Source organism: Balaenoptera acutorostrata, chromosome 15, assembly GCF_949987535.1.
Source record: "Balaenoptera acutorostrata chromosome 15, mBalAcu1.1, whole genome shotgun sequence".
NCBI lineage: Eukaryota > Metazoa > Chordata > Mammalia > Artiodactyla > Balaenopteridae > Balaenoptera > Balaenoptera acutorostrata.
This window is the reverse complement of record NC_080078.1, coordinates 42,602,236-42,624,721: the sequence shown is the minus strand read 5'-3', so window position 1 is coordinate 42,624,721 and position 22,486 is coordinate 42,602,236. Positions and strand designations below refer to the sequence as shown.

General features: G+C 45.6%; 1 protein-coding gene across 2 annotated transcripts in view; it reads right to left on the bottom strand.

The window, feature by feature from the left end:
- CFAP61 (cilia and flagella associated protein 61) overlaps positions 1-22,486 on the bottom strand; it is a 262,542-nt gene that overhangs the window by 86,232 nt on the left and 153,824 nt on the right. For both annotated transcript variants that reach the window (XM_007191888.3, XM_057528332.1), the window contains exons 18-19: positions 16,478-16,605; positions 1,417-1,515 (exon numbers count right to left, since the gene is read on the bottom strand). In XM_007191888.3, coding sequence (XP_007191950.2) covers positions 1,417-1,515; positions 16,478-16,605 — 227 coding nt within the window. The remainder of the gene's footprint in view (positions 1-1,416; positions 1,516-16,477; positions 16,606-22,486) is intronic.

Here is a 22,486-nt window from a genome sequence, read left to right as displayed (position 1 = left end):
GGTCCCCACAGAATCAGGCCAGCAGAGCATCACTTGCTAGCCTGTCTCTCCTGGAACACCCCTGACCTGGGGACTGACAGAAACCTTTGCCAGGCCGACTGAATGAAATTCCTCGTGAGACATTTATCAGGAACACCAGCATTTCCTGGGAATTATGTCATTTGGAAAGAAGGGAAAGTGAGGGAAGCGGGTGTACGTGGGTTGATCCTCCATGCTCAGCCAGAACTTGGTGTTAGGCTAATTTTAACCAAAAACTCCAGCAAGGCTGGCTTATCATACACATTTCCAGTCAAAACCCCCAAAGCTCAGAGAGATGAAATCCGCTTTGTGATGGGAGCAGGATCTGAATTCATCGACCTGGCTCAAAACCCACGTCTTTTTGACTGCACCCTGATGATGTCCTTCCCCAAACCCCAAAGTTTATAGTTTGGTAAAAGTATTAGGGCAAAATGAGCCTAGCTCTGCTGGCAAGGAGACTGCCATTTTTCTCACAGTTTGAAGGCAAAGTCAGCCTTTTTCACAAAGGAAAGAGGGTCCTTCGTTGTGGATCTAAAATGAAAACCCCCTGAGAGAGAACAATTTCCTCCCTCCTCGTTGGAAAAATTGGGACATTGTTTCTAGAGGCAGGGAGCCTAATCATTCTTATACTCATGCTTTGCTACAGGAAATTAAAATGAATGGAAGCTGTGTGATAATGAAGTGGCATTTTCTAGAAGGGATGTTGTCAAAGACTGATTCCACTGGGACAGAAACAATGACAGACTCAGAGGACTCAGAAGGCCTCTGCCTCATCAGCCCTGATGACAAAGGGCCAGGTGGGCCTGAGACCCTCATCCCACGGAGGTGCCCAGACTTTAGCTCCCTCTGGCAAATTGCCTGGTCTGATGCAAATACAGTCACCAAGCTCCCATGCCCTGGAGTGTCACTCAGAACCCAAAAGCAGGTGGTATCTGGGTCACAGACCCGTCCCAGTTGTTTGGAACAGGGCCGGCATCCTCCCAGACCTGCCATTCACTCTTAACTTGCATTTGTATCTCCTAAGGAACATCTGAACTCAGGAGAAAAGCCTGCCACCTCCCTTTCCTACCATTTAGCAGAAAAAGGACTGCACACAAATTAGGACATTTAGGCTTCAGAATGAAAAAGCAGGGGAGGGATAAATTAGGAGATTGGGATTAACATACACACACTACTATATATTAAATAGATAATCAACAAGGACCTACTATATAGGACTGGGAACTCTACTCAATATTCTGTAATAACCTATATGGGAAAAGAATCTGAAAAAGAGGAGATATATGTATATGTATAACTGAGTCACTTTGCTGTACACCTGAAACTAACACAACATTGTAAATCACCTATAATCCAATATAAAATAAAATTTAAAAAAAAAGAAAATAGAATTCATACTCGCTTGCTAAAAACTTCCTTTGTTCAGTGCCCAGAAGTTTTTTCCCTGGGAGTCCGTGGGTTGAAATCAGGGTGAGATTACTGAACTTCAGGTGAGAGCTAAGGAGAAAGAAAAAAAGAAGAAAAAAAAAAAGAGGTAAAGCACAATTCAGTGAAAGTTTATTACAATTCAATTTAACCTTATTTCACGTGTCTTCCAATTGTTGAGTCTTTCTTTGAACGTAGCAACTCTTTTTGCACAAACCTTCCAAGAGAACCGACCATTTAAATGAAAGAAGTGAGAGGGTGCCGGAGCAGCTAATGGCAGAAACTTCCAAAAGCTGTGACCTTGTGAACGCAGGTGCCATTTAACTTTTTAAAATTTGCTTCTCAGAGTAAAACAAAATAAAACCCCAAACTGGGAGGAAGCAGGTAAATTTAGTATAAGTCAACTCAAAGTTTGAGTTTCAGACTCCTTCTGAGAGCCGGCCTGGAATTCTAACCACCATGGTGAAACTTGCTGAGTGCTTACACTCAAGTGCTCTGCAAGGCCCTCACTGAGTCCTGGAAGCAGTACGATGAGGTCAGTACTATTATTACCCCGATTTTATTATGCGGAACAGAGGCAAAGTGATTTGCCTAAGACGGTGCAGCCAGGAAATCTGGACGCTGGGTGTGAACTCAGGCCATCTGGCTTTAGCATCTTCTCATCTAACCTTGGTCTTCACTGCCCTGTAGACCCCAACCTGTGGGCAGGGATGCAAAGATCATCTAATTCCCATAGTCAACATTAGCTTTATGACTTTCAGATATATGTAACTACTCAGATCAGGAGAGCACAGCATCACAGAGGAGAGAATTCTAGAAGATTCCTTTCAAGAGCAAAGCTGCCTTATATTTATTTGCATCAGGCTTTCCAGGGCCCGAGGCATGATTACGGGCGTCGTCATAGAGATTAATCTTCAGGACAATTTCTGCCGGGGGTGGTGGCAGGGGGGCGTTGCAGGTTCGTATTCTCTGTATTTCAGACAGAAAATCGAGGTTGGAAATGATAGGTAATTTGTTCACGGTCACGAAGCTCAGAAGCAGCAGGGCCAGAAATGAAAGCCACGTCTTCTGACCCCGAGTAGTGCCCTCTGCACTCACCCAGGTGGCCCAGGGACCAATCCCCCAGGGATGGTAAGCAGCAGCCCAGCACACTAAGCAGACACTCCTCAGCGCTGCCTCCGTGTCTCCCTGAAATATTTAAGATCCTCCTGCTGCAGATCTGCCTTCCAGCTACGGTCAGCAACATCTTATGGGTGGGCTGATCTCCTGCGCTTCAGCAGGATGAGAAAAACATTCTTTTTTTCTAAAAATCTCTTCTTGGTTCACCCCTCCCCTTAGACCAACCAAATGCAGAAAAAGAAACCTTCTCCAAGTTAGAGGAAAACACCTGCCCTCTTTTCCCAGGAGGAAACTGGAAAATTTCCAAACGTGGAAATGCTATCAATTTGCGGACAATCTGTTAAGTACCATTAAAAGCAGGAGACTTTTGGTGATGGCACGGCAGGCAATGGAATAAACTCAACTGCACCTGACATTTAAAAATAGCTAAATATTAGGAAAGGTTTTGCTTTAAAGTCTCTCAGGATGTGTGTCATTTAAGAATGAAAATTCTTATTTGATACAAAGAAAACCAAGCACATTTCATCCCCTAATAATAAGAATAAAACTTTTGAATACGTTCAAGTAACATAAAGGTCACAATTAACCCCGACTACTTATGGCTGCAGTCTGCAAACACACCAATTGCAAGCCTTTGATTTATTACCATTTAACGGAAAATGCAAATAATAATACGTGTTTACACTCACACGCGGTCAAAATTTATTTGGGCTTTGGAGCCTATGTGACTAAAATGTGGTTTATGTTGTACTAATAATACAATTATATACAGGCCTTTTTTACATCTCTATGTGAATAAGTGGCTTCGTAATTATCCAGCGGTATTTTTTACTAAAGAAACAATCTCTTTGGTACTGAACAGTTTGAACTATCTAACAACATGGGTCACTTGTAAAATGACTTGTAAATTGCCGAATTACCACACTGTATTGCCCTGAATTATGCTATTGTACAATTAAAGATTTCGCCAAAAGACTGGGGGAGGGGCGTTTTCTTACTTTTTATCTATTAAGGAACCAGCTTTCCACCCTTCTTCTCTAGCCTTAGCCAAATTCCTTTTGCGTTCTTCATTGTGGCTGTTCTGGTTCTATATCCAATCTTCAAGGTCCCTACTATCCCCCTTCCTCATTCTCAAGTGAGGACATCTCCCACATCATAAGGAGAACAGAAACTAGTCCCCTGGCAAGACTCCTCCCTCCATTTCCCTTCTTGCCACCTCCAGAGACAACTACAAGAGCCATCTTCCATTCCCCCCATTCAGAAGGGAGGGGTGTCCCATTAACCCTGTCTCCTCTTCAAGTTCCTCTCCTGTCTCTCCCTCTCCCTATCCCAGCAAGTTTCTCTTACAACTGCACTTAAGAAACCTGGAAGTGACCTGTCTAGTGCTAACAGGTGGAGCCACGCTGTCAGCAGGCCCTGCTTCTCCACTTCTCAGTGTGTGCCTTCCATTCTCAAGGTCACCTCAGGTCCAAGGTGGCTCCTGGAGCTCCAGCCATCACACCCCATATCCACATTACAGGCGGAAGGGAGGAGGAATGGGTAGAAAGGGTTGCCCATTAAGGAGCTTCCCTGAAAGTCTCATATGACATTTCTGCTGACGTGGGAGAACTTAGTGACATGGCCATATATAGCAGCAAGGAAGGCTGGGAAATGTGGCTTTTCAAAGAGAAACACAATGGGTTTTCCAAGAACCACACTGCCCAGAGTTCTGTTATCAAGGACAAAGTACAAAATAAACACTGGAAAGCAACTAGAAATCTCTATGTATTGACTCCTAAAGGAAAGGTGGGGGGGTGATGAGGGAAGATGCTTGTATCAGTCAGGGTCCAAGCAGGAAGTAGACAGCTGACTCCACAGTGTCTGACTGAGTGAAGGCAGAGGTGTGGGCAGGGTTCTGGGGCTCATCCAGGGACTAGCAATGGTGGGCGGGGTGCCACTGCTGGTGGGAATCCCGAGGAACAAGGGCTGGAGGACATGTGGACACCTGGGACCATGCAGGAGGCCCCACCCAGGAGCTACCGCCATAGAACACGCGGTCTGAGACAGCACTGTCTTAAGGTTCTCTTTGAAGACTGCTTCCCTCACCAGCTCCTCCTCCGTGCCCCATCTATCCTTTGCCAAACTTCCCAGTCTCCATGCCCAGCTCCCTGGGTGATGTGACTGACATCACACCTTCATCTTACATCTTTACATTATAGTTTTCTTCTGAGCTAGAAACCTAATTTCCAGATGCCCATCGGTCCTAATGTGGCCCCTCCCCAGGCATCCCAAATTCCATACGTGTCCAAACAAAGGTCCATGTGGCCCCGTCCCACTCCTCTTTTAACTTCATCAAAGGCATGGTCAACAGACTGCCTCACAAGTCAGGAATTTGGGAGCCAACCTCAAACTCCTACCCTCTCTCTCCCTTCCCACAATTGGTCACCATGTCCAGTCATGTCTACGTCGTCCACATCTCTTGAGTGCCCGACACCTGCCATTCCCAGGACACACTGCCTTCACTCACCTTCTTGCCCAGAGAAAACAGTCTGAGGGTCAGTCTTCCCGGCACAAGCCTCTCTCCTGCCCATCTTCCACACGGCTACTGGAAACCTCTTTTTAAATTAAATCCCATCTCACGTCTATGTCTGCTCACCGCTTGGGTAGATGCGGAGCAGAGCAGCTAAGACCATGGGCTCAGGGGTCAGATTGCCTCACTGGACTCCTGGCCCGAGCACTTCCTAGCTCTTTGACTTTGAGCAAGTATTCAACCCCTCTGTGGCTCAGTTGCTAGCCGGTAAAATGGGAATAATAGAACCTAGCTCCTCACAGGGGTGCTATGAGGATGAGATGAAATAATATCTGTAAAATGCTTAAGACTATTGCCTGCTGCACAAAACATTTTCAGTGAATGTTACCTATTTTTATAACCAAAATACTAAGTCCAAATTCATGAGCATGGTATCTCAGGCCCTTATGGTTGGGGCCTAACCTAGCCTCTTCACTCTTCTTTGTAACATCAACCTTTTTGCTACTCCATGAAGGTTCCCTGTCTCTTTCATGACTTTATATGAAATTACCATCAGCATTTCCATTTTATCTCCAACCTCATATTTTTCTGTGATAGTTATCTCTGTCATCTGATTTAGAAACATCCAAATATTTGATTTCTTAAATTTATAACTATCTAAGAGTATCAGTCCAAAGTCATTATACTATTTATAATGTACAAATAGATCTTAGCTCTTCTGAGGATGAAATATGGATATAAAACATTTAAGACTTTTATTCTGATTACCTATGAATATTCAAAAAGTTCCTGCAGGGACTTCCCTGGTGGCGCAGTGGTTAAGAATCTGCCTGCCAATGCAACGGACATGGGTTCGATCCCTGGTCTGGGAAGATCCCACATGCTGCGGAGCAACTAAGCCCGTGCACCACAACTACTGAGCCTGCACTCTAGAGCCCACGCTCCACAACAAGAGAAGCCCCTGCAATGAGAAGCCCGCGCACCACAACGAAGAGTAGCCCCCGCTCGCTGCAACTAGAGAAAGCCCACGCACAGCAACGAAGACCCAACGCAGCCAAAAATTAATTAATGAATTAAAAAAAAAGTTCCTGCACATGGAAGTGGGTCACGGGGTGCATCCTGGTTTGGACATGTGTTAGATGAGATGGCAGAAGCAGCAGCACCTCGGGAAAAGCACGATCTCAGGTCTAATGGTATCGGCTTAACGTGTAGAAACGAAATCTAGCATCATTGTGAGCCCTCTGCTCTAAAATCAAAGGTCACCATGTTGTGGAACCAAAAAAAGTTCAAGTGAAGCGCTCAGGCCAATGAAACATTAAACAAGTGCACCTGCATTTCTACAGCAGATAATTCCGGTGGGATTTCACGTTGCTGTGGATACAGAGGGAGGAACAGCTCAAAGATACTTGTAAAGCAGGGAGGGATTAGAGTATCCAGGGAAATAAGTAAAAGCTATTGCGTTTCATTCCATGCTTCGGGAGGACAGCTACAAAATTAGGTCTGAGCATTCTTATTCTTCAAATAAAGAGGGTCACATTGCCAATTTATGGTGAACATGGTAAAAGAAACATAACACTTCTCATGTTGCTTACCCTTCTGAGCGGTAGAAACCTGTCAACCTGCCAGGTGAATGCTTATTATTTTTTATTTTTATGTTTTTGCTGATTTCTTTTTTTTGGGGGGGGCACATAACAAGGACAACCAAAGCAAGGGATTTAATTAACTGTTTTCATTAATGCTTTTATTTGAACAAATAATGTAGAGGGAAACTAATTATCCCATATCAATCTAAATGTTACAATTTAATTTACTAAAATCTCTGCTTTCTGAATTGCTCAAGCAATGACAAAAATATTTGCCAACTGACAGTAAGTCCCAGCTCAAGATAGACATTTAACCTAACTGCATATGTGACTTGTCAAAGAATAACTCCGACTTAATTTGGTCTTAATGATACCACATAATTCCACAAAATTAATGATAAAATGATGGGATTTAAAAGTTAGGAGTTATGTGAACTTCCAGTAGGAGAGGAAAAATAGGGACAAAACAAATCAAAACAAAATATTTATTATGAGTAGAGAACCAGTTAAGAGAATCTACAGTTTTTCCTCGAAAAATGTTTAATTTCAGCAATATTTTTTCCTCTTAGATCACAAAAGAGACTTTTGGACAACGTCCTTGGCTACTGACTTCATTTTTGTTGTGTGAGTAAAAATGACACAGCAGCTGCACGCGTGGCCACAAAGCTGTCAGTAACAGCACACCCTGACCTCTGGGGGAGACCAGAGGGGTAGGGGCGTGTGGTCAAGGATTCTGGGCTCTCTATCGATAGAAGGGATGCACTCAGTGTTCATGGGGTGAGTGCCATGTTCCACGGCTCCCCTGCTCGTGGAAGCCCCTGTAGGAACCGGGATAGAGCCCAGAGGAAGGGACCAACGAGCAAGTCTCTTCAGCCTGCCTGAGTCCAGCCTCGTGTCCTGGGGCAAGGATCTCTGATCAGCACTGGATCCAACAATCAGTAAAATCGCCTGCCTGGCGGGACCTCAGTGCTCTGTGGATTCTCCAGGGACCTGGCAGGGGAAGGGGCTGGTGGCCAGGGTAAAGGGGTTTGGGGGAGGGAGATTTGGGGATTCAGGATTTCAGATGAAAAGCTTATGTATCTCTGCATGAAAGGAAAACATAAATCCTTACTGAAAAAGAGAAAATGAGTGTAATGTTTGAAATGTCCACTGAACAGATAAGAATAAAATTTGGGAGTTCTGGCAAAAAAGACCAAAATGAAATTGAGTTTTGCTTTATGTTTTAGGGGAAATGATTTATGATGTTTTCATCTCTATGTACATGAAGTAAAAATGTCATACATTTATCCTTTGAGCATATAAATGTAAGATGTAAATACCAAGATGGCAGCTATGAGAGACAAGCTGGAAAGCCTTCGCACACAAGAGATGGCCAAGTACAAGACAAAATCGGTCATCCCACAGGACTGGAAAAACCAAGCATTATGGGAATTCAAAAGCAAGTGAGATCACTTCCGATCTCGAAGGATGAGGAAAGGTTTTATGCTTTGGGCAAATGCTGGGAGTTAGGAAGGCTTTATTGACACCGTCAGGGCAGGTTTCCTCATGCTTGGCAGGTATATCTCCTTGGACCTTCATTCTCAATGGTGAATAGCTGAAGCATGAAGCTTTGTGAAATGCTTTCTACTAGGTCCAATTCAGCATGTAAATACTATGAACTTAGGGTAATGACTTCAGCTATGCAAGGTTTAATGATACATTAATAATTATGCCTGGTAAGCCCTGAAGTAATGATGTGACTTAGAAGTTCTATGATTTGTTGAGAGTATAAAAATATGGTCTGGAAAACACAGCCCATAAAAACAGCTCAGTTACAATGAGCAGTCAGAGGGGGAAATAGGTTTCCTCATAGATGAGACTGCCAAGTTTGAGGAAATGTCTACATAAATGGTTACTAAACCCGGCTGCATGTCAGAATTACCTGGAGAGTCTTAAAAATACACATTCCTGAGGCCCACTCCAACCTGGTGAATTGTAACCACAGGAACAGGGGTCCAGGAAGCTGTCCTTTTATAACGACCACCTCCCCACCCTTACCCGCACCCCCAAAAGTAGCTCTGAGGTACTGGATTGTAGAGTCTGGAATTTCCACAGACTGTTGCTTATATGGAAAGTTACTCCGCCTTAACCCCGAGGTCTAGGAAGCTGACCAACAACGTTTTTCTTCACCACAATTCTTAAAATCAAAACGGAAATGCAAGCAGTTTTTGCCAAGCCCGCGCACCTTACCATGTGGCGAGTGTTCCTTAGAAAGGAACCCTCTTCAGAGAACTACACTTAGAGATAAAGTCTCTGCTCAGTAGGCGGCCTTGCCTGGTCTGGGTCTCGCACAATGGCTCCAGGTGCTCCCTTTCTCCAAAGATCACGGCTCCGGGCACCTCTACGGAAGGCCCCTGGCTTACGTTTCCACCTAACATCAGATGCCGTAAGGCGGCGGGCGAGGGGTTTGACACCCCCTGACTCCCTCAGTGCGGTGTGGACTCCTCTGCCTGTTTGCACCTGGGTAAGAGAATCCAGTGGGCGGTGTCCTAGTCTGAGCCCTCCCTCTGCCGGGAGGAAGGTGACTGTTGGAGTCAGAGCTGAGGAGGGGTGGCGGGGGTGTGACCGAGGGTGCGCCGTGTCCTCTGCCTTTTGGGGAGTGAGGCTGCACAGGAGAATCCCAGGAGGGCTCGCCGCGGTACAGACCGCCGGGCCCCATTCTCGGAGTTTCTGATGCGGCTGGTCTGGGGTTGGACCTGAGAGTTTGTATTTCTAACAAGTTCCCAGATGATGTCGGTGCTGGTGGTCCCGGGACAACACTGGGGAGAGAAAACTGAGAGGCTCCCAGGGGGCTGGGTGCTCAAGGAAGGAGGGTACAGTTTAGTATAAGTTTCTATGCAGGAAGCATATGATCCCATTAAATATTTGAGGGACCTGAGTAAAGACTGAACTTTTTGTGTTGGCCTTGTTTTTTTTGTTTTTTTTTACTGCAGCAGAATTCCTGGGCTCGGGGTAGGGGTGCAGCCAGAGTCCCCTAAGAATCACATGATAAACTCGAGGTTAGTGGCAGAACAGAGGCCACAAGGATGTCCAAATTCAGATTTGTAAACCATCCAAACATCAGAAAAGGACCCAAGAAACATCCAGAAGAAACACCCACAAGGCAGAGATGGTCAGTTGGAGCTGCAGATGTGGCCATTGTGACTATGGACGTCTTTGGTCCAGAAGGCATCTGGGTCTCCCCCCGTCTAAGTAGACAGCCAAAAACTCTCTAGAGCCGGGCAGCTTTGCAACATGGACACATCACAGAGTGCTAGGCTGCTTGCTGGGTCCTCCTGATGTTAGACCAGAGGTGGTGGCCACTCTAACTGGACTCCAGGGGACCGTCTGTGCCAGGCGAGGCGCTCTCCCAGGAAGCAGGCACGGACTCCTCAGGAAACGCCTCTGGTTCATCCCCAGTCCTTGGGGAAGAGGGCACCTCCTACATCATGACTCTCCAGGCAATTCCCTCACAACTGCTCAGCTCCCACCGGGATCTGGACATGCAAATGGCATTAGCGGGGAGGTGTCAGTCTAGCAAGAATTGAGTGCTAGGTCTTTCTAGGTGCTTTGCCTTCTTGCCAGTGGAGGAGGAGAGATCCTGGGTGCTTTCCCTGTTGCACAGGTGTGGAAACGACGGCGGTTCAGAGAGGTCAGATGATCCACCTGGGCCCCAGCAGTAGTGGCAGAGAGCTGACTCTACCCCAACTCAGTGGTTCTCGGGCTCCCAAAACCGGCGTGAAAACACGGGTCCCAGCCTCCGGCCCCGGGTTTCCGATTCAGTCCTTACAGGGGGGCCTGTATCGGCACCTGCAACAGGTTCCCAGGCGGCGCTAAAGGTGAAAACTGCTGATCTAATTTCATCTCCATCCCGAAGGAGAAATCAAGTATTTGCCAAGACAGGCCCACTGTCCCTCTTTGTTCCAGCAGAGGTTTCTGGTGGAGCAGAGCACCTGGGTTCTCTCTAGAGCTGCCAGGACGCCCGGGAAGAGAGGTGGAGGGAGATCAGGAGACGCTCCCGACACAGTTTTCTCGTCTGGCCTCGCTTCCCTCTGCCTTTTTCTAGACCCATGCCTTCGTTAAAGGGCAACTGTACGAACATCAAGAAAGGAGAACAAATGAAAGAAAGCGGGCCGGCAGCGGGCCCACCCGCATCCCCTGCAAATGGTCCTCCCGTCCCATGCTTTCCTGCCTTCTCTGCCCGGGGTCTCCCCCTGACTGTGGCAGCTTGAGAGACAGGCTGGAAGCACAGCCCAGGGTGCCCAGATGGACGGGAACTGGTGGGTGAATACCCCACTTCCTCGGGTGCAGAGGGACCGTTCCCAGCTGTGTCCTCAGAGGGGGTCCCGGCGGGACTGAGCCTCGTTGCCCATGGTGAGCCGAAGGCACATGATTTGGGGGCTTTGCTGGCATTCCTGCTGGTCCCATCTCACCGGCTCGCTCGGGTAGTTCCCAGGGATCACCCCCAAATAAACTACTTGCACCAAATTCTTTGTTTTCAGCTTTTGCAGGACCGCAAGCCAAGACGGAGCCAATGTCGTCATTTGAAAATGACCTGATAGTAGAGGACAGAGGCTGAGCAGGCGAGTCTGTTACTGGCCCGTGTATGCGGTTTGTGTTTTGTGCGATCGTGAAGACAATTTGTAAAAAAAAGCAGTATCTGTGAAACGCAATAAAACCAGGGATGCCTGTACATTTAAATACTGGAGTCAGGTTAGGAAACGGGATGGTGATTAGGAACTGGGGACAGCTCCAGGTCAGTATTTTCTGGAGGCAGGATGTCAGGTCCTTCTGCCTGGGGAGGCTGAGCCTTTGAACCTGACATACTGCCCCACCCCTCTATTTACCCCCTACCGGGCCATCAGAGGGGCCTCTGTATCAGCCCCGACAGGCCCCACTGTAATGCCAACATAACAAGATGGTGAGATGTGACCTGCCCCATGGATCTCCACCTGTGCCCCGGGCACGTGCCACGGGCCTGGCCACCACCCTGCAGTTCCCTGGTACCCAAAGGGTGACTGGGGCGAGCACACAGCCCTCAATTCACGTGGCAGAGGCTGACAGCATGAACAGCCACTAACCTGTTCACGGGGTTCAGCTCTGAGATCAGCACGTAAGCACTGACTACTTAATTAGTCACCTAATTAGTGACAAGCCACAACGAAGGCTTCAGATGTCCTCAGACAAAGGTAAAGATAAGAAGCCTCATTAAGCTGCAAGCGCTCGGCTGCTGCCGCCAGACCCCACAGCTGGGCCGGATGCTGTGTGGTCCTGTGCAGCCCGATAACATGCGTTCTGGTCCTCCAGCCACAACGGCAGCTTCACAAACGTGCCCTGTCGTTCCCAGCTAGTCTTAGTTACCTCGACACACCCACCAGATGAGGGATCAATGCCCAGGTCCAAAACCAGAAACTTCACCCTTTGGTGAGATGACTTGGTGGGTGTTTTGAGACATCTCTTCCCGGGGGTGGAAGTGGAAGCCGAGGTGACGGTGGGTGGTTCCCGTGAACCAAAGTGCATCTTCTTCTAACCACCCAGCCTCGGCGGGATGCCACCCAGGGCTGCCTTCAGTCACTGTCATCCCAGGAGTCATTCATGAATTTTTCTAGCCCCGTTATAGGCTCCTCGAGAGATTATTTACATCAGAACTGAATTAGGAAAGATTTTAAAATAATGGAGTAAAAGGAACTGCTCCATAATTGGGAGTAAATAATATAATACACAAAGCATAGAGACGTACGAGCTGAAACAGAATCAAATAGTAACTGCTTCAGCTCAGTGACTTGACGCCCAAGACATAGGGAAGAAGCTGTTGTGAATAATTCTGGAAAATAAAATGTCTGTTTGGGACACTGACTGCGGCAGGGCCTGAGATTCTGTGTTTCTAATCAGCTCCCAGGCGATACCAATCCTGCTGGAGTCCAGACCAAACTTTTGAGTAAAAAGGACATAAGACGTAGGATGAGTCCATAGGCCCGGTTGCTACTCCTTTTTTGGTAGAGCGTATCCATATTTCTTTTCTTAAAAATGATTTTGGAGTACTACTGTGGAAAGCCTGACATAGTCAAAGCATTACATTTGGGGAGTTCATCAGGTCCAGACCTGGTACACAAAGGGACTGGTAAAAATATGACTGGCTAAGCTGCGTGAAAAGAGGCCCCTTGCTTTCTGGAAAGAGCTTTCAGACTTCATTGCGAAGTTCTCCTTCGGGAAATAGCATTTCCTTGACAGATGACAGAAGCTCCCCTCCGGCCTTGGCTGTTGATCCAAGAATAGGGAGTTCCCTTTAGACCTCTGATACGGTCGATGGAGTTCCTAGTGTGACAGCACCCAGGGCTGGCAGGACCAGGGGGGCCCTGCCGTGACCCTCCCTCATCAGAGGAGGGCAGGACCACAGCACTGGTTGGTAGCAGAGGTGGGCTGATGACTGAGGCCAAGATCTTTCTGCCAAAAACCAATGTTTGGGGTTTTGAAGAGGTCTTATTAATAGAAGTACCAAGAAGGATAATGTACATGAAACACCTATGGTGCCCAAGCCAACACCTTTCCGTCCCAAAGAGCCAGGCAGCCAAACAAACACATGAGAACCACAATTTAAAAATAGCTCAGGTCCGTCACCTGAATGTCTTGGGCATGATGAGAAACACAGATAATTCACAGCAAAGTGTCTTAAGAGTTGCCTTTCCCCTCCAATTCACTGCCCTCTATTCCATAGGATGAGTGAGGGTTTCCTCCTCTATGCCCCCCACCCCAAGAAAGCTCCCCGGCCCTGGTTCTGTGCCTGCTGTCCTTCCCCCGCCCAGCCCCTGGTCCCCACCCAGGGGGCACACAGCCCGGCAAGGCAGGTGATGAGGGGAAAGGAGGCCAGGGTGTGTGTGCCCGCAGGGTGGGGCCTGGGAGCCTGAACACGCTCCCTCCTCTGCCCTCCATGGAGTTGCTTGGGCACAGTGCCCTCAGAAGACAGATGCACAAGACCCGGGGGTGGGGGGACAAATTAGCCAAGTCTCACCTCCACCCTGAATCACCCTGCACCCTCGCCCTTCTGCATCAGCTAGCCAGGGGCCTCAGGAGGGTCCATGGAGATTGCAGGAAGTCTAAGGGCAGGGCTGCCACTCAGCCCAGCGCTGGAATATTCACCAGGACCAGGAGGACACGGAGAACCACAGGGGGGGGCTGGTGTGTGTCCCTAGAAAACACCTGTCACTCATGTCACCAGGCACTGGAGGGCCCAGGAGGTCTTGCCCTTGTAAGGACAAAAAGAAGATGCAGGGTGACCCACAGGCCTGACAACCAGAAAAGAAAGTGTGTCCTCCGTACAGGTGTAACTGTAGACTGGGAGTAGCTGAAGACCAGACAGAAGGTTGTACTAGAAAACAAAACCCAAAACATCCCCCCAACACTCACACCCCACATGGAGCTTATATCCTGGTGTCTGTATTAGTTGGTGACTTTGGGCAAATCACGTCAGCACCCCTAGTAGCACCGTGGCACTTGTGGAAAGAAGAGTATTTCTGCAAGGACTGCTTTTGGTGTCTTTGAAGAGGAGACCAAAGGTGTTTTGCAATTTTTTTTGCATGTAAATAATATAAGAACAAAGAGTTGTGCTTGTTTTGTCACCAGATGACAGGATGACCAGATTTTCTGGAAAAAGAGGCGGCTGTACTGGGCCTCAAATGGATTTTCCAGGAACTACAGTGCCCCCCAACTGAGTTTAATAATGCAGGGCATGAGCGTAGGAGGGCGATTTTCCTAAATCTTGCCTCCAAAATGTGGATTTAATCCTCACTGGAGGTCAGTGTTTGGTGAAAACTCTGTTTCTTCAATTTCATTCCAACTCAAATCATTTACAAAATTTAGTTCAAATGGCAGTTAAATTGGTAAAGTAAAATCTGCAGCAGGTTACTATGGTGACCGCTGATCTGAAATAATTAGAGAAAATAATGAGAGAACTATTTCCTCTCTTCAGGATTTGATATCCGTAAACTGATCCCGGTCTCTTTTTAGTGCACGTCATCTGTATAACGATGATAGAGAATTATGAGTACTTTAAAATGCTTTAAAAAGGCCTGTCTGATTGACGAATTTAATCAACCAAGTACTTATATCAAAATTTATACCTGTCTTTATTAAATCTAAGTTGATTCCACAAAAAGAAAATTATATGTGAATATCTTAATGTAATCATTTTAAAGAAGACATAATGACAAGATATATAGCTAAATTAAGATTTAAGATCTGTTTATGATAACTTCTTGACTACTGTAATTTCACAGCTCCACCCTGATCATTCATCTTCCAAAAGTGGCTGTACAGATTGCTGTTCAGAGTCTGAGGTGAAGAGACCTGTCAGAACAGGGAAAGCCCTCAAACTACAGAGTGGAATAGGCAGGAAAATGGAGATTCCTGGGTGCTTCTCAGGATTTCTTTCTTGCAATGAGAGTTTGCTGTAGACTGACCACAGTATTTAAAGCCTGTGAACTTGGTTGCTAATTTCAATAAAGACAGGCGACTTATTTCTGGTTAACTAAGGGTGTGTTCTGGATAATTGAACAAATTGGCTCGAAAGTGAAAAAATCTTTGGTTACGTATGATGTCAAATGAGCAAAATAACCATCTGGGTTAGTTCGTCTCCATATCCACCAAGGACAAACACCTTCTAGGGGTCATTTCCTCCATGCTTTTCCTTGTCCGGAGGGAGGAGTCATGGCGGGGATGCCTTTCCCCATCTGCCACTCTCCTCTTAGCACCTACAGCTTTGAACAGTAGCTAAAGTTTCTCATGTGATCCTGAGCAAAAGATTTGGGAAAAACTGGATTCTCCTAACTTAGGAGTCTGTGGTTCTCCAAAGCCTGGGTCTTTGAAAACATCTAGAGACTTTTTACGAAATGAATGAGGAAGCTGGGTCTGAGAGAAGTCAGGCACACATCAAGGGTTCCATGCCAGTGGTGGCAATGCCAGGCCATGGACCCAAGTTCTTGGACAAAAACCCAGGGCTCTTCCTGTTAAAGAGAGGCTGAAATTCGCTGAGCAGATGGAGAGCTAACTGGGGGAGCTGAGAACCCTCAGGAATCACCTATCGGGAAAATGGGCTCTGCAAGGAAACTGTGCAGCGCTTTGAGGATAAAAGAAAACACATCAAACAGCTGCACAGACCTCAGTTGTCCTGGGGAAATGTACTCTGTTCCCTGGCACCTGAAATGCAGGTGTTGAAGGAAAGGTCCTGGACTGTCTGCCACTTCTGAAGCCTATTTGTGATGCATACAGTCAAAACTGGTCCCCAAACCTGCTTGATCACACAGAACACCTGTTAAAATACAGGTTCCCAGGGCCCTCCATAGGAGTTTCTGCTTCTCTATGTCTGTGAGGTCTGGGAATCTACATCTTTAACAAATTCTCTAGGTGATTCTTATAATCCAGCCAAAAAAGGGAAGCACCAGTATAGAATAGGGGCTGGAAAACTTCTTCTGGAAAGGGTCAGAGTGACATATACTAGGCACTGCCAGCCAAATGGTCTCTGTCACGGCTACTCAAAGCTGCCGCTGTATCAACAAAACAGAGACAACACATAAATAAATGAGCGTGACTGTGTTCCCATAAAGCTTTATTTACAAAAGCAGGTGGACCTGTTTTGACCTGGGGGGCTAGAGTTTGCCAACCCCTAATCTAGAATATTCCACTGATTCATTAATCCACATAGGCAACGTATGTGAGGTGGCAAAAAGCTCAGGTCTGTCCTTTCAAGGGATCCTCTCAGGTGTAGGAAGAGAAAGGCCCCTTTAAAAACAAACAAAGTAAAACAACTCACCAAAATATCAATGTCTCTAGGAAGGAAATTCCAACACTGGACGCACCAACCACTACAATCTTGGCGTTGACAGTTATTTTAGGTTCCAACGTTAGTTTTCTGTTTGTATGGTTCAAGGCATAACTCAACTAGAAAAAAATACAAAGAGAAAAAGGGACTTGAGGAAAATGTAGCTGAGTCTGCATTCCCAAATTGGCAATTACTTAACCAGGATATTACCAGCAAATCAAACTGAAAAATGCCCCTGTGCAGCCCTGACGAAATTTATGGGAAGTAATTTTTAAGAAATTAGTGTAAGAATATGGCAATATACCTAACACCTAGGCTGGTTCACATCAAAATACTTGATTTAGATCATTTTCGTCTTATTGTTGACAGATGTTTCATATAGAACCCAGGCCATCTATGACTAGAGATGATAAGGTAAATAATTCCCCAAGAAGACAGGCAAGTTGCTCCTTGTGAATCTGTAGTTTCATCAAAGGTCCCAATCTTTCCTTCTGTCCAAGGTTTGAACAACTAGATTACAGTAGCTGGGTGCCTGATGGAAGGTATTAACTCTCATTCAATTCTGCATCCCTCACACAACACCTGGACCACAGCAGGTGTTCAGTAATATTTATAGAATGACAAATGTGTTGAATGACAAAAGCATATTGAATGATAAGGATTGTTCAGTCTTTCAAATAACTTAGGGTCAGGGAGGACTCTTAGAAGCACAGAAAGTAACAGGTGATCATTTTAATGTCCGTGTTTGAAAAAATTACCTGGATTGATTTGTTTGGTTACTTTCCTGCAGAGGCTTCAGTTGGAGCATGAAATGTACAATGGAAGGTTTTACAAAGAGGTGGTGGGGTCTGTTTGTTTTTTGCCCACAATGCACAGCATGTGGGATCTGAGTTTCCCAACCAGGGGTCGAACCCATGCCCCCTGCATTGGAAGCGTGGACTCTTAACCACTGGAATGCCAGGGAAGTTGGGGTACTCTTAAAAGAACGTTGGATTGGGTCAGAAGACCTTGATTCTCTTTTTTAATTCATAAATTCAATACACATTTTTATTTGATGCTTCCTGTATGTCTGGACAATAACAGGGTTTACAGCTGACTTCTCATCAGAAGCAATGGAGGACAGGAGTCAGTGGAATGACATCCACACCAATGTGTCCCACTCGTTCAAGTTCTCATTACATTAGCATTAACTCACCCTCTAGGTCAGAGACCTTCAAATTCTAGTAGACCAAACCTATTTTTAATTTTCTTAAAATCCTGAGATACCAAGAGCTGGAAGTCCAGCAGGCTAATGGTAAAGTCCTATGGAAAGCTGGGCTCCCACCCACCTTCCAGTGCCTAAGGCAGCATGGGTGGGGTCACATGCTTTGCAATTTACCTGGCAACATATGTGATCTAGAGGATAAATCCCCTCTCTCTAGCTCGAGCTAGCCCAGCAACATGGAGGTAAAAAAATGTCTTGAGCCAAATAAGGTATTAATAGAAATTCAAAACAAAGTTTGGAGGTTTTAGACTCTCTCCATAATTAACATTGCTGGTGCCTCTCAGCATCTGTTCCACCCCCACTCCCACCTCTAATGAGACACACCGGGGATTTTGGAAAAGATTGAACCTACTCCCATCTTTAAGAGGGGGCTCTGGTTGACATAAACCGAGTTGCATAATCCCACCCTCCTTGCTCAACAATTGGCCCAGGATAGACACGTGACCTATGCTGGCCTAATCAGAGTGAAGCCCAGGACTTTTGTGTGATGGTTTAAGAAGAAAAGCCTCTTGCCTTCCAGATGGTACAAGGTGTAGATTGTGAAGCCTGAAATAGCACAGTCATCATGCCACCAAGAGGGAAACCATTCTGGGATGAAGCCCCAAGAGAATCACAAAGAAATAGAACAGGAATTCCTTTCAAATCCTACCTGAAGCCCATGCTACCTTTGGACTCTTCAGTTACATGAGCAATAAATATCAGTCAGCTATCGCCAAACAGTGCTGCATAACAAACCACCCCAAAATGCACTGGCTTAAAAAATTGCCATCTATTCTCACCCATGTAACTCTGAGTCAGCTGGAAGAAGGCTGATGTCAGTGGGATTCAGCTGGCTTTGGCTCCACTCTGCAGATTTCAGCTTAGCCTCACATCTCTCCTATCCTTTTTTTTTTTTTTTAATTTATTTATTTATTTATTTATTTATGGCTGTGTTGGGTCTTCGTTTCTGTGCGAGGGCTTTCTCTAGTTGCGGCAAGCGGGGGCCACTCTTCATCACGGTGCACAGGCCTCTCACTATCGCGGCCTCTCTTGTTGCAGAGTACAGGCTCCAGACGTGCAGGCTCAGTAGTTGTGGCTCACGGGCCTAGTTGCTCCGCGGCATGTGGGATCCTCCCAGACCAGGGCTCGAACCCGTGTTCCCTGCATTGGCAGGCAGATTATCAGCCACTGCGCCACCAGGGAAGCCCCTCTCCTATCTTTTTTGATGAGAGAGAGCTGGGTCTGTTCTTCTCATGGCAATGCAGAAGTGCAAGAAGGTAAATGAAAATAAGAAATACTTCTTCAGCCTGGCCAAAGCAAGTCACACGGCGGAGCCCAACACCCATGAGGTGGGGAAGCAGACTCCCCTGTAGTGGGAGGAACCTCAAAGTCACACAGCAAGGGCACAACACAGGGAGGGAGGAAGAGCTGGGGAGAAAGACTGCAACCCACTGTGTTTCCTTGATTCTTTGGGTCAGTTTGATTCTTTTACATGCAACTAAAAACTTCCTAAACTGATAGACCTTCTAAATGACAATAATGAATATATCATCTGGGTGAAAGAGTATCTGTTCTTCAAATAAATGTCACTCTGATCCGCCCTATGAAAATTTCCCAGCACAGGCCAGTGAGGAATTCTGCGAGAAAACTAGTTAACACTGGTACATCCGGCTGCCAGTGTGTACTGTGTTCCCATTAATTTGCAAGACAAGCCTGGTAGCAGCAGATTGGGTCTGGTGGTTTAGAGTGAGGAAGATAGGAAGCATAAATGGTGGTATGAAGGCATGTAGTCACAAGTCTAATTAAGAGACTTAAGATGCAAGCATCTTCACAGAGGTCAGAACCCAAGATTCCTTCCATAGGAGGTATGTTCAGACATTCCCCTCTGCTGTCTGGAAGCATATACTAACACTGAAACGTGGGCAGTAATGAAATTCCCTGGTAAAGAATTATACCCCATTTATGAAACAGTTCCTGAATCAATGATACAAAGGCACCCGGGGAACAGAACAGAATGGCTTTTATTTCCCACACAATAGCTTTAACACCAACAGCTGCCAGGCCTCAGAAATCACCTTTCTAACCTCTGAATACACAAAGTGGCCTCGGGTGTCAAGAGTTAGCGTCAGTACCAACGGTGGTGGGTGTCTCAGGAGAGTGATCAGGCATCACAATGGTTCTCACGAAACCCAATTTGGTGCCCAGGCTTTAATTAAAAACATATTCATCATTGGGTATGAAGAAGTGACCTGAAAAAGCCACATTTTTCTTTTGTTAAGATAGATGGTTTTTAAATACCTTGAAAAGAAATTCTTTCCAGCCTGGAAATATCTTTCAGTGACAACTGCAAATGAAGACGGCTTCTTCTGCTTTCAAAGGGTTTGTTTTGCCCATAAGCCGGAAGCTCGAGGCATTTTTGGAAGAAAGCAGAATATGTCCTTCCTTTATGTTCCTTCAAACTACAGGTTTTCCCAGTAAAGAAAAACAGGTATGGAAGACCCTCTGAGCCAAGCCAGATTTTCCTTTTCTTGGTCTGAACATCTACCAAAAATGCCCCGTGCACTGGAGATCCTGTTTTAGATGTTTGTTTTTGTTTTTTATTTCCTTAACAGCAAACTAAAAATAAAAGCCATATCTACTGACTCATATTTTATAGACAGAAATTAAATGTGCCTTGTAATAGTAAATTATCAAAGATGAAACAGAGGAGTCTCTGTAAGCTATTTAACTACATACCATATCAGTGATAATACGGGTGAGAAATCAGATTCTTACCTCTATATTCTTTGGAGACATTTATGCTTCTATTCTCCTAATGACACTAAGTTAGTATTTTTAGACAAACGGATGAGTTTAAATAGATCAACAGGTACCCCAGCAGGAAGGAATAGGCCATATATCATGTATAAGCTGACCTTTCAAGGCTGAAAGAAATGTTCCTTAAAATTGATTATGGCTCTCATAATAAGTTTAAAACACAAGCCTTAAGTTCCATCCCTGAGATGGAAGAAGAAAGAATGATAAAATGGGACTCCCTATTTGGAAATTCTAGAGCCAGGCTTGAGGTGTGGGGAGGGGAGGGAGTGTGGACGGTTCAGAGGGAAGTGACGATAAAGGTCAGGTGAGGGGGTTGTTGAGATGAGAAAATAGGGAACAGAAACAAGCACATGTTTAAATTTTAAGCTATTTATCTGTAATTTCGTATGAGCTTCTGAATTAGAACACCTTGTGCATGTGAGAGAGTCATTGAGCAGTTTGGTCCCTTTATTAATTCATCTGGTTTGTCTGCCGCCCTCCACCTAGACTGTTTGCTTTCTGAGGTCAGGGGCTATGTCTTTGTTTTTTTGAGGCATTCGTTTAGTTTTAGTTTAGTTTTGTTTTATCTGAACAATTCCTGCCACACATTTTTGGACATCTGGTAAATGATGAAAGGACAGATATGCTGATTTTGCGTTCCGTGAGCCCTTCTTAAAGGGTGTTGACGTAATTTCTACTGATTCAGGTTATTTCTCTTGGTGCTTTTCCAGTGGCTTACATGACAAACAAATGATTTAGATATAATGAGAAGTACTTAGGATTAAATTTGATCTTTTTAGTAAAAATGATAGTGACGTACATGCTCAGGTGAGTTTATGCTGTGATTCACATACATTTATCAAGAGACCTTAAAGACACAGTTTTGAGTTTTATGCATGTTTGTTAACTGTTCTGTGTGTACAAAAAGAAACATTAGTCAAAGTATAATTTTATCTGATACACACAGACCTGAGTTCTGTGTTTCCATATCTGGTTTAGTTTTTCTCATGCACTTAGAATGAGTTAGAATGACAACAAAAGCAGTATTAAAACTCGGTTTTGGGGCTTCCCTGGTGGCGCAGTGGTTGAGAATCTGCCTGCCAATGCAGGGGACACGGGTTCGAGCCCCGGTCTGGGAAGATCCCACATGCCACGGAGCAACTGGGCCCGTGAGCCACAATTACTGAGCCTGCGCGTCTGGAGCCTGTGCTCCGCAACAAGAGAGGCCGCGACAGTGAGAGGCCCGCGCACCGCGATGAAGAGTGGTCCCCACTCGCCGCAACTGGAGAAAGCCCTCGCACAGAAACGAAGACTCAACACAGTCATAAATAAATAAATAAAAGAACGTGAATTTCTTTAAAAAAAAAAAAAAAAAACTCGGTTTCAATAATAGATCCAAAATCAGAAGTTGCTAAAATTACAAATAGGCCATTAAACTAGAAAGCAGTCAAAATAACTACAAATGATCCCACATAATAAACCCAATTCATACTAAAATGGGACATGACAGCGTCTACGGTGAATTTTTTCTAATGATACCCTTTCGTTTGGGGGTCACATTCAACCTCCAGGATCATTGGACTGGGCATCATTGGCCCAGTCCAAACAGGGACTGTTTTCTTAACTCTGCTACTGGTTGAAATTCTGAGCCTCTTTTCCTTAAACATCAGTTTCCTCAGGTGTAAAATGGAAGGAAATTACACAAACCTCTGCCTTCCTCAGCAGGCAAACATGGGAACTATTCATTAAAAAACGTCTACAAATACTTGGAGCTTTTCAGGCAAAGATGTTACACAAGGTAAAATTGCACATCCTCTCTTGCATCTGCAATATGAAAGGCAAATCTTCGAAAAACATGTTTTAAAAGGGCGAAACAAGGAGCTCCATTTTCAGCTCCACACCCATGTGTATATATTTTTTCTTCTAGAAAGCTTCCAAAGACTTCAAAGGGAGCTCTGTCC